The sequence below is a fragment of the Gekko japonicus genome, unplaced genomic scaffold (assembly GCF_001447785.1).
Source record: "Gekko japonicus isolate JY-2015 unplaced genomic scaffold, Gekko_japonicus_V1.1 scaffold153, whole genome shotgun sequence".
Lineage (NCBI taxonomy): Eukaryota > Metazoa > Chordata > Lepidosauria > Squamata > Gekkonidae > Gekko > Gekko japonicus.
The window spans coordinates 1,388,467-1,399,593 of record NW_015175360.1 but is presented as its reverse complement, the minus strand read 5'-3'; the positions used below and the strand labels follow the sequence as shown (position 1 = coordinate 1,399,593).

Here is an 11,127-nt window from a genome sequence, read left to right as displayed (position 1 = left end):
GGGGGGGACCTTTTAAAACTCTAAGTGGAGGTTTTGCTCATTTCAAACCTCCAAAGAAAAAATGCATTTCTTCACAGCCTCATCAAAACATCTGGCAGTGTTTGGCAGATTTGTGGTATATTTTGGGTGTTAAGAGAAGCTTGTGCATGTGGACAGGGTATACTAGAAAAATAGGGATGTGGAAATTTTGTAGTGGGGGCATGTATAGAAATTCAGTTGTTGAGTTTGCCTTTGCACTGTAATGCAGAAGCAGAGACACACAATAAGATGCAATGACTGCTTAACCCATGCCTGGCTTTCTTGAGTTCTTGAAGGATCTTGTGGTTGTGGATCTGTTTGACAGGATCCAACCCAGTGTGTGGCAGTGATGAAAAAGAAATTCCATGCTAGGGAATACTAGGAAATGGATTGAGAATACCATTACCAATATCATAACACTTTAGTATAGATTTGTGGTGCATCCACATTCGGAAGACTATGCATCAGCATTAGGATTCTTGTACCATATAGTTCACTATGCATTTACAATGAACCACATTAGCTATTCTGTTGCCCAGTAGTCTAGTTTAGAGAGATCCTTTTGGATCTTCACCATCCTAATCTGTGTATCCTGCAAATTGGGTTACATCCCTGCTCCCCCTTGCCTCCAGACTGTTTATGAATACTATTTACCACTCAGTATATTGGAATACTAACAGTTGTTCTGACAGGCATGAAGTAAACTTACACAAGGAAAAATGTTTTAGTATTTCCCTTCTTAAAAAAAGTTTCAGCTTCTTTAAATACCAAATACAAATTTATTAAAAACTATTTATTTAACCATGGAAACGTCTTCGGACAGCGCTGGCTCTTCGGCTTTGAAACGGAGATGAGCACCGCAACCCTAGAGTCGGACTCGACTGGCTTTCGAGCAAGGGAACCTTTACCTTTACCTATTTATTTAACTAAGTTAAAACATAGTAAACAGCATTGTACAAGGTAGCTTTTGTGATTTATTTTGAGAGATTAGAGAATGAACTGTATTTTAAATGTTAGCAAATAGTACTAAATAAAGTATGTTATATTAACAATAAAATGGGATCCACAGCTTCAGCATTGGAGCAGGTTTGTACAAGCAATTTTTACTGTCTACTCCTTTCCATATATTGTGAATTTTTTTTGTGGAACCCCTTTCAGGCCCCCTATGAATACTGCGGCAGATACCTGTAGAGGGGGGGGAAAGGTAAAGGCAGATTACAAAGAATTTTGAAGGAATAGATTGTGGTCTGCTTCAATGATTATTGTAGATATCACCTTGTGGGTCTATATTTAGTAATTCCATTTCCTGCACTGCTTATAGTATACCTTGCTTTAGGAAGGCTTGTTGCTCACATTGTTTTCTAATTCTGTAATCCTAGTCCTATTACATTATTAATTGGTTGTCTTATGCTGCTTGATTGCATTATTTTGTATTTTGTAATCTGCCTCAGATCTCAGTGAGAAAGGCAGGCTTTATGTAAAGTAAATAAATAAGGAGTCCCTGGATATTTTTATGATGTAAAAGAAATGGAAGAGCAGGAAGAAGCGGAGCTGAAAGAATGACATGTGATTAGATTAGAAAGAAGTAGAGGCAATTTGGCACTTTTCACATGATGGCTCCTCCCTGTAGCCAGCCATTTTGGTACATCAGCCATATGGATCAGCCACAAGACAGATGTAATATACAAGTGCTCTTCAAATGAATTCTCACTTGTGCAAAATGGTCCTCAATTTTTACTTGGTTCTTGCTGGCTGAATTTTTGATTTGTTATGGGCATAAAGGACACCAGAAACAGAGAAGAACTGATGACTAGATTTCTGTCTCTCCCCACTGCCATGTACAGTCTAACAAAGCACCCAAGTGTGCCTTTGCTCCCCCCACACCACTTCACAGGCATAGCATGCAATATGTGAGGCTTATATATGTATGTTCAGCATTAGTCACTATTATGGTGTGGGCAGTGTCTTCATTCATAAACATGTGGACTATATCACATGCTATATTCTGTGGGCTATGCAGGGTCAAACTCAACATTTGTCCTGTATTGAAAATTATACAAAATGGAAGCAGTACAGTGAATGCCCTAGAGGACAAGCTAAAAAATTCCAAATGACATCAATCAGTTGGACAGCTACACAAAAGGGCAACAATGAGACACGCAACACAAAAAGATATTAAATATCACCATATTTAAAACAATATCGAAAAGTTTAAGAGGGGGAAATGGCTAAGCAGGCAACAGGGCTGAAACACAAAAAGACGATGCCCTTTTTATTTGTATTTCTGGGGCAGAAGCATTGTTTTCAAGGCTGTGAGAACCAAAATAATGCTGCTCTGTTCAGCACTAGTGAGCCATCACCTGAAGTACTGCATTCAGTTCAGGGCAGGATGTGAGTTCAAGAAGACTGTTGACAATCTTGAAAGTATTCAGAGGAAAGCTATGAGGAGAATAAAATGTCTACAGAACACGTATCATAGGTGGGATGACTAAAGGAATGGAGCAGGTCTAGTACAGCTAAAGAGTGAAGGAAGCAGGTAGATTAGTAGATTTCACCTTTAAGAAAGAAGGTGAGGGGACAACTGTTCACCACATTTACCAGTAGGCAAGAAACCAAATAGTACATTTAAGTGACAGGAGATAGGTTTTAGGTCCAATGTGGGGGCAGGACGTGTATCTCCTTCCAAGCCTATGGAAGCTGTTAGACATACACTTACATATGAAGATTCCCTGAAGGAGTAAACAAAAATAATATAAACTTACAATTAGCATATAATTGTGTTAAAATATTTTGTTTAATTGAGTATATTACCATTTTTTAATCCCAAGGACTGTGCAGAGAGCTTCCTCCCATGCAACACTGGGGCTGCTGTGGCCCTTTTTGCTACCCTCCCCGCCCCCCCATCTGAAAAACAGCCCCTGATAAAGTTCAGGGACCTACCAGAGCAGCATCCATTGCAAAGCAAGGAGAGCAATTAACTTAGTGCAGACGTATTGGGTGCATGATAGGCATATTGGTGCCAAACTCTGAAGAGACCATTGGGATTTTAATAGTATGGAAGTCCGTTATTTTGTGAAACCAGCACCGCCTGCCTAGGAGACACAAAGTTAAGGAAAGCCAAAAACTACCCCTTCAGTGTCATAAGGAGTCCCACCAAAATGAGTAGGTGCCTGCTGACTTGGCTTTGGATCCAAGTCAGTGTCACCAAGCAACTTCCTTGGGTGATATAATGAGCAGTCATGAAAGTTCTGAGAAGTGCCAGTTCCACAGCCTTAGAAAGACAGCAACACCCCAAAAAGTTAAACTACTTACCTATAAGGTATATAAACAAAAATCCTAAAAAGTCAGTAGAGGTCAACACATTAATTACAATATAAACTCGACACAAAGAAAAGTTGATTAAAAACAAATAGGTGTCTTACTTGTCCTCCTGATGCTGATCTTCCTGGTCACTAAGTTCCTCATCATCCACCAGATGACCAAAAGGTTCAGAAGAAATGGACACCATGTTGGAAAGAATGACTCTGCTGTCACTGCTGGCTGTAAGCACCAATTGGTCATGGGAATGGTTGTAACGGACATTCCAAACCCTAAACAAAGTTTTTTTGAAAAGATCAGTCACTAGAGCCACTGAGTCACTGCTGATAAGGTACAAATAAGCATGTTACAAAGACTTCAAAATGTCAGGCTGGTCTGCCAGTGTAAACTGCCTGGGCACACATGCCTAAGTGTTGCAGACAATGCACCCTAAAAGCACGTACAAACTGCACAGCATAGGATGTAAAGGATAGGTAGGTTGTGAGCGAAGAAAATATCATTCATGCATCCTGCAGAAGATCTGCATTGGCGGAAGAGATTCCTGTCAGTGGAGTGGGACTTCCTCATCACCCTCTTCTCGCTGCAGACCAACAAAGGTCAATCTAGCTGAGGAAGGACAGACTGACTCTCAGGATCCATTTTCTGTGTTGCTCTAAGAGTAAAAACCAACACTAATACTAGTCAAAATCAAACCTGAGTCATGGATAAAAACCTGCCCTTCTCTTCCACTCATGGTGCCAGACAGGGCCTTGAGCTTTTAAAAATGTTTTGTATGCTTAATTCTTTAGAATCCAAATCAGAGAGCTACAGGAAAAGAAAAACTAAAAGTAAAGCAAATCCTACAATGGAAGAATTCCCTCCCCCCTCTTTTGGCATGTTATACCAACAGTTTGAACACAAATGTTTCCATAATAAGAAAAAAATAACAAAACAAAACATATGTTACATTTTAACTTGCTAAATTGAATCCAAAATTTCTCATCATCCTTTCAGTGTACCTTACAACAGTCCATAGCACAAAGGGAGGATTAAAACCATTAACTACATTTGCAAAATTATCTCTCAAGTTAATACCGAATGTATCCAGATTTTCTGTTGTTCCGATAGGCTTTAATAATCTGCTGCATATGTAAAGATTTTTCTATGAAGTCTCAGCTTCAAGACCTTTGCTAATATAGCTTCAGGGTTCAGAATTATTTAGCCAGAGATGCTCTGAACAACACTTTGTCCCTTGATTATACAGGCATATTTCTGTATCAGTCTTTATAAAACAGATTCATTAATCTCTGCTGTAAAACACATTAAAGCTACTTTACAATATGGATAATACCTTTCTGGAACACAAACCAGCATTTACTAGGTTTCAAATGTACAGGCAGGATTAAAATAGTCATCCTCTTCCCATTATGGAGGTGAAAAAATATCTACAGTTCTACCTGCACTCTGAATAGTTTTTGTTAGGGATGGGATGAACTGGCTCATGAACCTAAATTCATGTCGAAAATCGCCTTGTTCATGAGCCCTTCATGTGGTTTTCGGAGGTTCAGGCAGTTTGTGGTGGTGCATGTCGGCGGCATCCATGGCAGTTGTTGTTGTTCAGTCGCACAGTCGAGTCCGATTCTTCGCGACCCCATGGACCAGATCATGCCAGGCCTTTCTGTCTTCCGCCGTCTTCTGAAGTTTGCTCAAGTTCCTATGCAGTATTGTTCTTTGTAGCATCGGACTTTCCTTTCACCATCAGACACATCCACAACTGAGCGTCCTTTCGGCTTTGGCCCAGCCGCTTCACTCTTTCTGGGGTTACTTGTACTTGCCCTCTGCTCTTCCTCAGTAGCATATTGGACACCTTCTGACCTGAGGGGCTCATCTTCCGGCATCATATCTTTTAGCCTTTTGATACTGTCCATGGTTTTTTTTTGGCAAAAATACTGGAGTGGGTTGCCATTTCCTTCTCCATGGCAGACATGCTGGCAAAGATCAATTACAATTGTCAAAGCAACAGGTGGGGATGGAATTCTGCAGCCCTAGAAACACCAATAGTGGCTCTCCAAAGCTCGACAGGTAGTGCTGACCACCAATAAGAGACCTCCCATTCTGCTCTATGGGGGGCATGTACAGGGCATCCCGGGGAGGTCTGCTGCATGTTTGATGCCTCTGGCTTGTGGGGGGTTCCGTTCTATACACTCCTGGACCTGCAGCTGTGATTTCCCCAGAGAGCACTTTCCTGGAGGAACCTACATTGGGGGGCTGCTACTCCACCTCCCCCCAAGCCAATCGTCACCAAACTTGGATGGCAAGTAGAGGGACATCCCAGGGAGATCCACTGTGAGTTTGATGCCCTTAGTTTGTATGGGGCCGTTTGACACACTCCTGAACCTGATTACCCCGGAAAACACTTTCTTGGGAGCATCTGCTTTGGGGGACTCGGCCCCCTAAATCCAATCCTCACCAAACTTGGAGGGCACCTCTAGTTCTACCACATCACAAACCTCACAAAACAAACCCATTTGGTAAACCGGAAGGTTTGTCTACCGCATCACAAACCTCACAAAACAAACGCATTTGGTAAACCGGAAGGTTTGTGGATCATGCGGCCCCATGAACGGAAATGAACCTCGATTTTCCCAGTTCATGCTCATTTTTTCCAGCTAGTCCAGCTAGTTTTCATAGCTGGACTACTAGCAGACTCAATCAGATGAAACAGAGGTCTTCAAACAATGGGCTGAGATCATCAAGAGAGTCACAGAGTTCCACCTTCTAGGTCAGAAGCCCACCAAATTTTTATTGCTATAATTTGCAAGGAGTTGCTGCTAGTGCACATCCACTGAAAGCAAGGGTGCCAACTCCTCTTGCCTTTTTGCACACTCACAGAGTAGCAGCACGAAGGTGAGGTCACCCAGTGTTACATGTTCTTTGCAAAGGCAGGGCTCTTCTGTCCCGGTACTTCCTGTCACATGCTTGCAATTAAGTGGGTACCATGCTGCTGCCACCTGAGAAGGTTAAAAACATGAAATTCCAGGCCTGGGAAGGTTGAAAGCCACAGAAAAAAACCCCTTTCACCAAAATATATTAACTTTACCAGTGGGAATGCTCTTCTAGTGTCTTCACTGGCTCACTGACATTTCTGGTATCCCAAAATTTCACTTTGCAGTCATCTCCACAACTGGCCAGATAGTACTGTTTGTTGGGATTAAAATCAAGGTCCCGTACCAGCTGTCCATGAGCACTTTCTATGCAATATATTTGGCTGTAAGGCAGAGAGGGGGAAAGGTATAAAAGTAAATACACAACAAAAACTAGCTGTACTGCTAAAAGAAAACCCGAGTCCTGTTTGGACTGCAAATATGTTTGCTTCATTTCAGGGTCATGTTAACTCACTGCATTAGCTTTGCTTCTAGCAGATGTGTTTCTAGTTGGATCCTGAAAATTGCTTCAGGGCTACGATGGAATCTCTGCCTTTGAGCAGTTGGATTATTGTTAGTAAATAAATTGGATTTGGGGCACTAAAGTGTATGAGCACTTTTGATATAATGTGCTTTTAGTTATCACCCCCACCAACCTAACCTGATACTGTGCAAGCTGCTACTACCATCATTACCATGCTCACTTCCATTCTGGATAAACACCTGCTCTGCCACGCATGCAGGTGAGAAACATCTTCCCCTCATGCACACTGGTGCTGTCACTGAGCAGCTATGTCAATGCCATGTAAGAGAACATGCAAGTGAGGAGCTCAGAAACCGGTTACAATGTAGTTCATTTAGGGCGCAGTTTTGCTACCATGGAGACCAGGCAGATCAGATCTTGGCTACAGATGTCTCAAATTGGCACAGATTCAAGGTGAACATACTCTTTAATGCAAACTGTCGCTTTCCTACTAAGTTAATTCTCCAGGCTAGGACATGCAACATAATTATACAGCTTGTAGTCAATCTCAGCTGCTTCTGATACTGGATTGGTAGATATCTCTCTCTCAGGAGAGATGCAGAGATTACAAAGCAACCACATGTGGATGTAGCAGGAAGCCATTGGCCACCACACCACCACATATTTGCCACCTCATGCAAATGCAGCAGGAAGCCATTGCCAACCCTGCAATCTCCAGCATCTGCAGGTAAAACGATCAGGTAGTAGGTGATGTGAAAGACCTCTACCTAAGACCCTGAAGAGCTGCTCCATTCTAAGTAGACAGGACTGATTTTTGAAGACCAAGGGTCTGCTTACATGTACGACAGTGTCCTGTGTTTCTGGTGCATGTACCTTTAAGATACCTTGAGTCACAAGCAAGGTTCTTTCCAAGTGTTGTGAGCAGAAATTCTGCCTTGTGAGTAAAAAAAGCTAGTAACATTAAAGTTGTGATCAAGTCTACATTTGACTATCACGTAAATAAATTTTTTAAAAGATTATTTCAATAACCTTGTAAAAATCTCAGAATAAATTATTTCAAAATCTATTTAAACTATATTTTAAGAATAATTTAAACATTATAAGATAAACCAGAAACAAGTCAAATTTCACCCACACCTTTCCACTATATCGGTAGACCTGTCCTCCAGAGAAGAGGTCTACCTGTACCAGTCCACTATAGTGGTAGACCTGGCTTCTGAAGAACAGGTCTCCTCACCCCTTTCCACTATATTGGCAGACCTGGCCTCCAGAGAATAGGTCAACCCACTCCTTGCCACTATACTGGTAGACCTGGCCTCTGGACAACAGGTCTATTCACCCATTTCCACTATATTGGTAAACCTGGGCTCTGGAGGACAGGTCTACCCACCCCAGTCCACTATATTTGTAGACCTGGCCTGGGACCATAGCCCTGCGCTGAGCCTGAGGAAACATACCAGCAGGGGACTCTTGCAGACTACTTTTTTTTAAGTGAAATATGACAACCAACATTACAGATCAAGTATAACAGAGGTGGAACAACTACTGTCAGAGCCCTGCCTAACCTAACAAACAGGAAGTTGCTTAAATGTTACCAATCTGCCCAAACTACTTATTTATTCAAGTCCCACTTTTCCTGTGACTCAAGGCAGCTTACAAATCATACTGAAGAGTATAATAGGGGTGTGCAAAAACACCCCAATTTTTTCCGGCTCCATTATAGCCTATGGGGACCATTATAGTCAATGGGCTCCATAGGCTATAATGGAAAATTGATCTGGGAGTATCTGGGATTCTAGGGCGGCTGCTTTTTGAAGTAGAGGCACCAAATTTCCAGCATAGCTGCTGGTGCCTCTCCTCAACCCCCTCCCCCAGTTTCCAAAGGATTGGGCCAGGGGGGTTCAATTCTATGAGCCCCAGAAGGAGGTCCCCCCATCCTCCATTGTTTCCAAGGAACGGGGGAAAGCCATCTCAGTTCACTTGTAGGCTGCACTGCCAGCTAAAATGTTGTACACCAGCGCTCCCTAGAATAGCTTAGAGGGAACTTACAAGCACATACAATGCTTATACGCGCCTGCTACTGTTTTATGAATGTACGTGAAATGGTCCAGATGGACATGAAAAGAATGTAATCTAGAAAAGTGCAATTGGAACATCAGCCTGGAATAGTAATACCTGGACCCACACGTGAAAAAGCAGCAGCAGCAAGCTTCAGACTTTAAACAAATGATGCTATAGAGATGATGATCCCATGCATGAGAATGAGAGACCCCCCAAAATATTTTTGCTTTGATTTCTAATAGGAAGAATACCAGATTGGATTTTAAAGCATAGTCAGTTGTCTCTGATGACAACTTTCTATGTAATTTACAAGCAATGTATTTCAAGATATTTGCTGCTGTAAATATTAAACCTAATAGTATTATTAGTATTAAACCTAATAATCATTAATGTAAACAGTGGCCACAGGAACAACAATAGTACTTACACTGCTACCTTTGAATAGAGATGATAATTCTGAACTAAGACACAGATTATGCAGTTAGAAAAGCCAAAAATCTGTGATCACTGTTAGGCAGGTTATATATATTTGTTTAATTATCATGTTCCTATTATTTTTTCCAGCAAGCTGTGAAATGAGATGATATCTGCTCTTTTCTCCAGTAAATGGGATAAAATACAACTGCAGGGTAAAGGGAAGGAGACAGAATAATGATAGTGCAATGTATCTGCCTTTTCTTCCTGGTCAGAGATACTGGCAAGGGATGGGGCATAAAGCCAATTCACAGGCGCTTGCATTGAAGCCAAGTCCAAGCTTGTATGCTGGCAACAGAGCCATAGTAGCTGAGACATTTATCACCTCGTTTCCCACAAGCCTCCTGTATCTAGTGACCCTCTCTCTGAAAAAGCAGCTCAAGTCCTTAGACTACAAGATCATTTCCCCTTTCTCCTCATTTGTGCTATGGAAAGGGGACAGCAATTTCACAGCAACAGCACCCCCTGTAGTTGAGTTGCCCGTTCTGTGATGGATGGGACTGAGAGCATAGACCATTGCTTTGCATTTCATGAAAGTGACAGATACGTAACCAAATGTGATTTTCTTCACCAATAAGAATTCCTAGTTATTTAAGCATCAGTAAACACCCACAAAATGTTGGATTGTGTGGATCTGCTACACTAATGCCAGAATAAGGCTCCTTATGCCAGGTGAAGGCACCACTGTTAGCAGAACAGATCCATGGGTATACTGAAGTCTTGCTCTACATAACAGGGTACCAGAGATTTTGGCATCAAGATTCTCTGTTCTGCAGCCCTGCAATTCGTTTAACAATTATGATATTAAAGCATTTGATTCTGTGAACTGTAGTACTAGTGTAAGCTCCATCCACTGCTATTAAGATTTTAAATATTAAGATTTTAAAAACATGTAATTAAATAAATATGGATTCAGTTAAAACTACAAGCCTTGTGCGCCTTCTAATAAGCATGGTGGTTCCCATTCCATTCTCCCAACCTTAGAGGTACAGAAGAGGAGAGGGGCCAGCCATGCAGATGTGCTGCAAAGGGGTTGCAAACACCTGGATCATGTGTAGAGGCTTAGAAAGAAACAAATGGATTGTGGGGATTTTTGTAGTTTGCCGGGTGATGGCTTCAAAAAGCAAGAGGACTAAGTTTTGCAACCATCCTCAAGCAAGTGAAAAACAATTTTCTCCCCCCCCCCCCAATCCATTCTTGGGACTCTGGTGGCATGCTGCTACCCCCATTGTTTGTTAATTGGCATGCCAATTGGGGCAGTCCCAGGAGGCCACCTCTGGCAGCCCCAAGGAGAGGTGGGGTGTGTGTGTCCCACCAGTTTCCTATTATGTTTTAGGCTGCCAGAGATGCCCAAGCAGCCCTTCTGTCTGCACACCTTTCCAGTCGTCACTAGAAATCTAACAGTATGCTAGCAGGGGCACTCTCACAGTCCCAAGCCTGCTCTACCCCTTATCAGCCATCCTTGAGGCTCTGACACCTTGTATGGTGGGGCTATCCCAGCAGGCACACACTCCTCCTGGATGACAGGGACAAAAGTAGGACCCAAGAGGACTCATGGAACCATCCTGCCTCTTCCCCCCCCCCACTCAGTGGAATCAGCAGTGCTGCCAAGATAAGCTGCACACATGGCTGCTGCCAGAGTCTGGCAACCTCCCACTTCCCATCACCATAATTGCTGGGATTGCCTCCCTCCCTCACAAACTGGTGCTTCTTATTGTTGTCGACCACTTCCTCCTCCTTCCTTCCACCTGTTTCAGTTCCTCTTCTGCTCCTGCTTCTGCCTCACTCTGTTCCCTCAACCCTCCCGTGACTGTCTTCTCCTCATCCTCTTCCCTCAACTCTCCTGTGGTGGCTTTCTCCTCATCCTCT

General features: G+C 42.5%; 1 protein-coding gene across 2 annotated transcripts in view; it reads right to left on the bottom strand.

The window, feature by feature from the left end:
* TSSC1 (tumor suppressing subtransferable candidate 1) overlaps positions 1–11,127 on the bottom strand; it is a 93,298-nt gene that overhangs the window by 7,249 nt on the left and 74,922 nt on the right. The window contains exons 7-9 of one of the 2 annotated variants that reach the window (XM_015425366.1): positions 6,416–6,583; positions 3,441–3,608; positions 3,331–3,354 (exon numbers count right to left, since the gene is read on the bottom strand). In XM_015425366.1, the coding sequence (XP_015280852.1) occupies positions 3,331–3,354; positions 3,441–3,608; positions 6,416–6,583 (360 nt within the window). The remainder of the gene's footprint in view (positions 1–3,330; positions 3,355–3,440; positions 3,609–6,415; positions 6,584–11,127) is intronic. The other variant, XM_015425367.1, reaches the window with a different exon arrangement.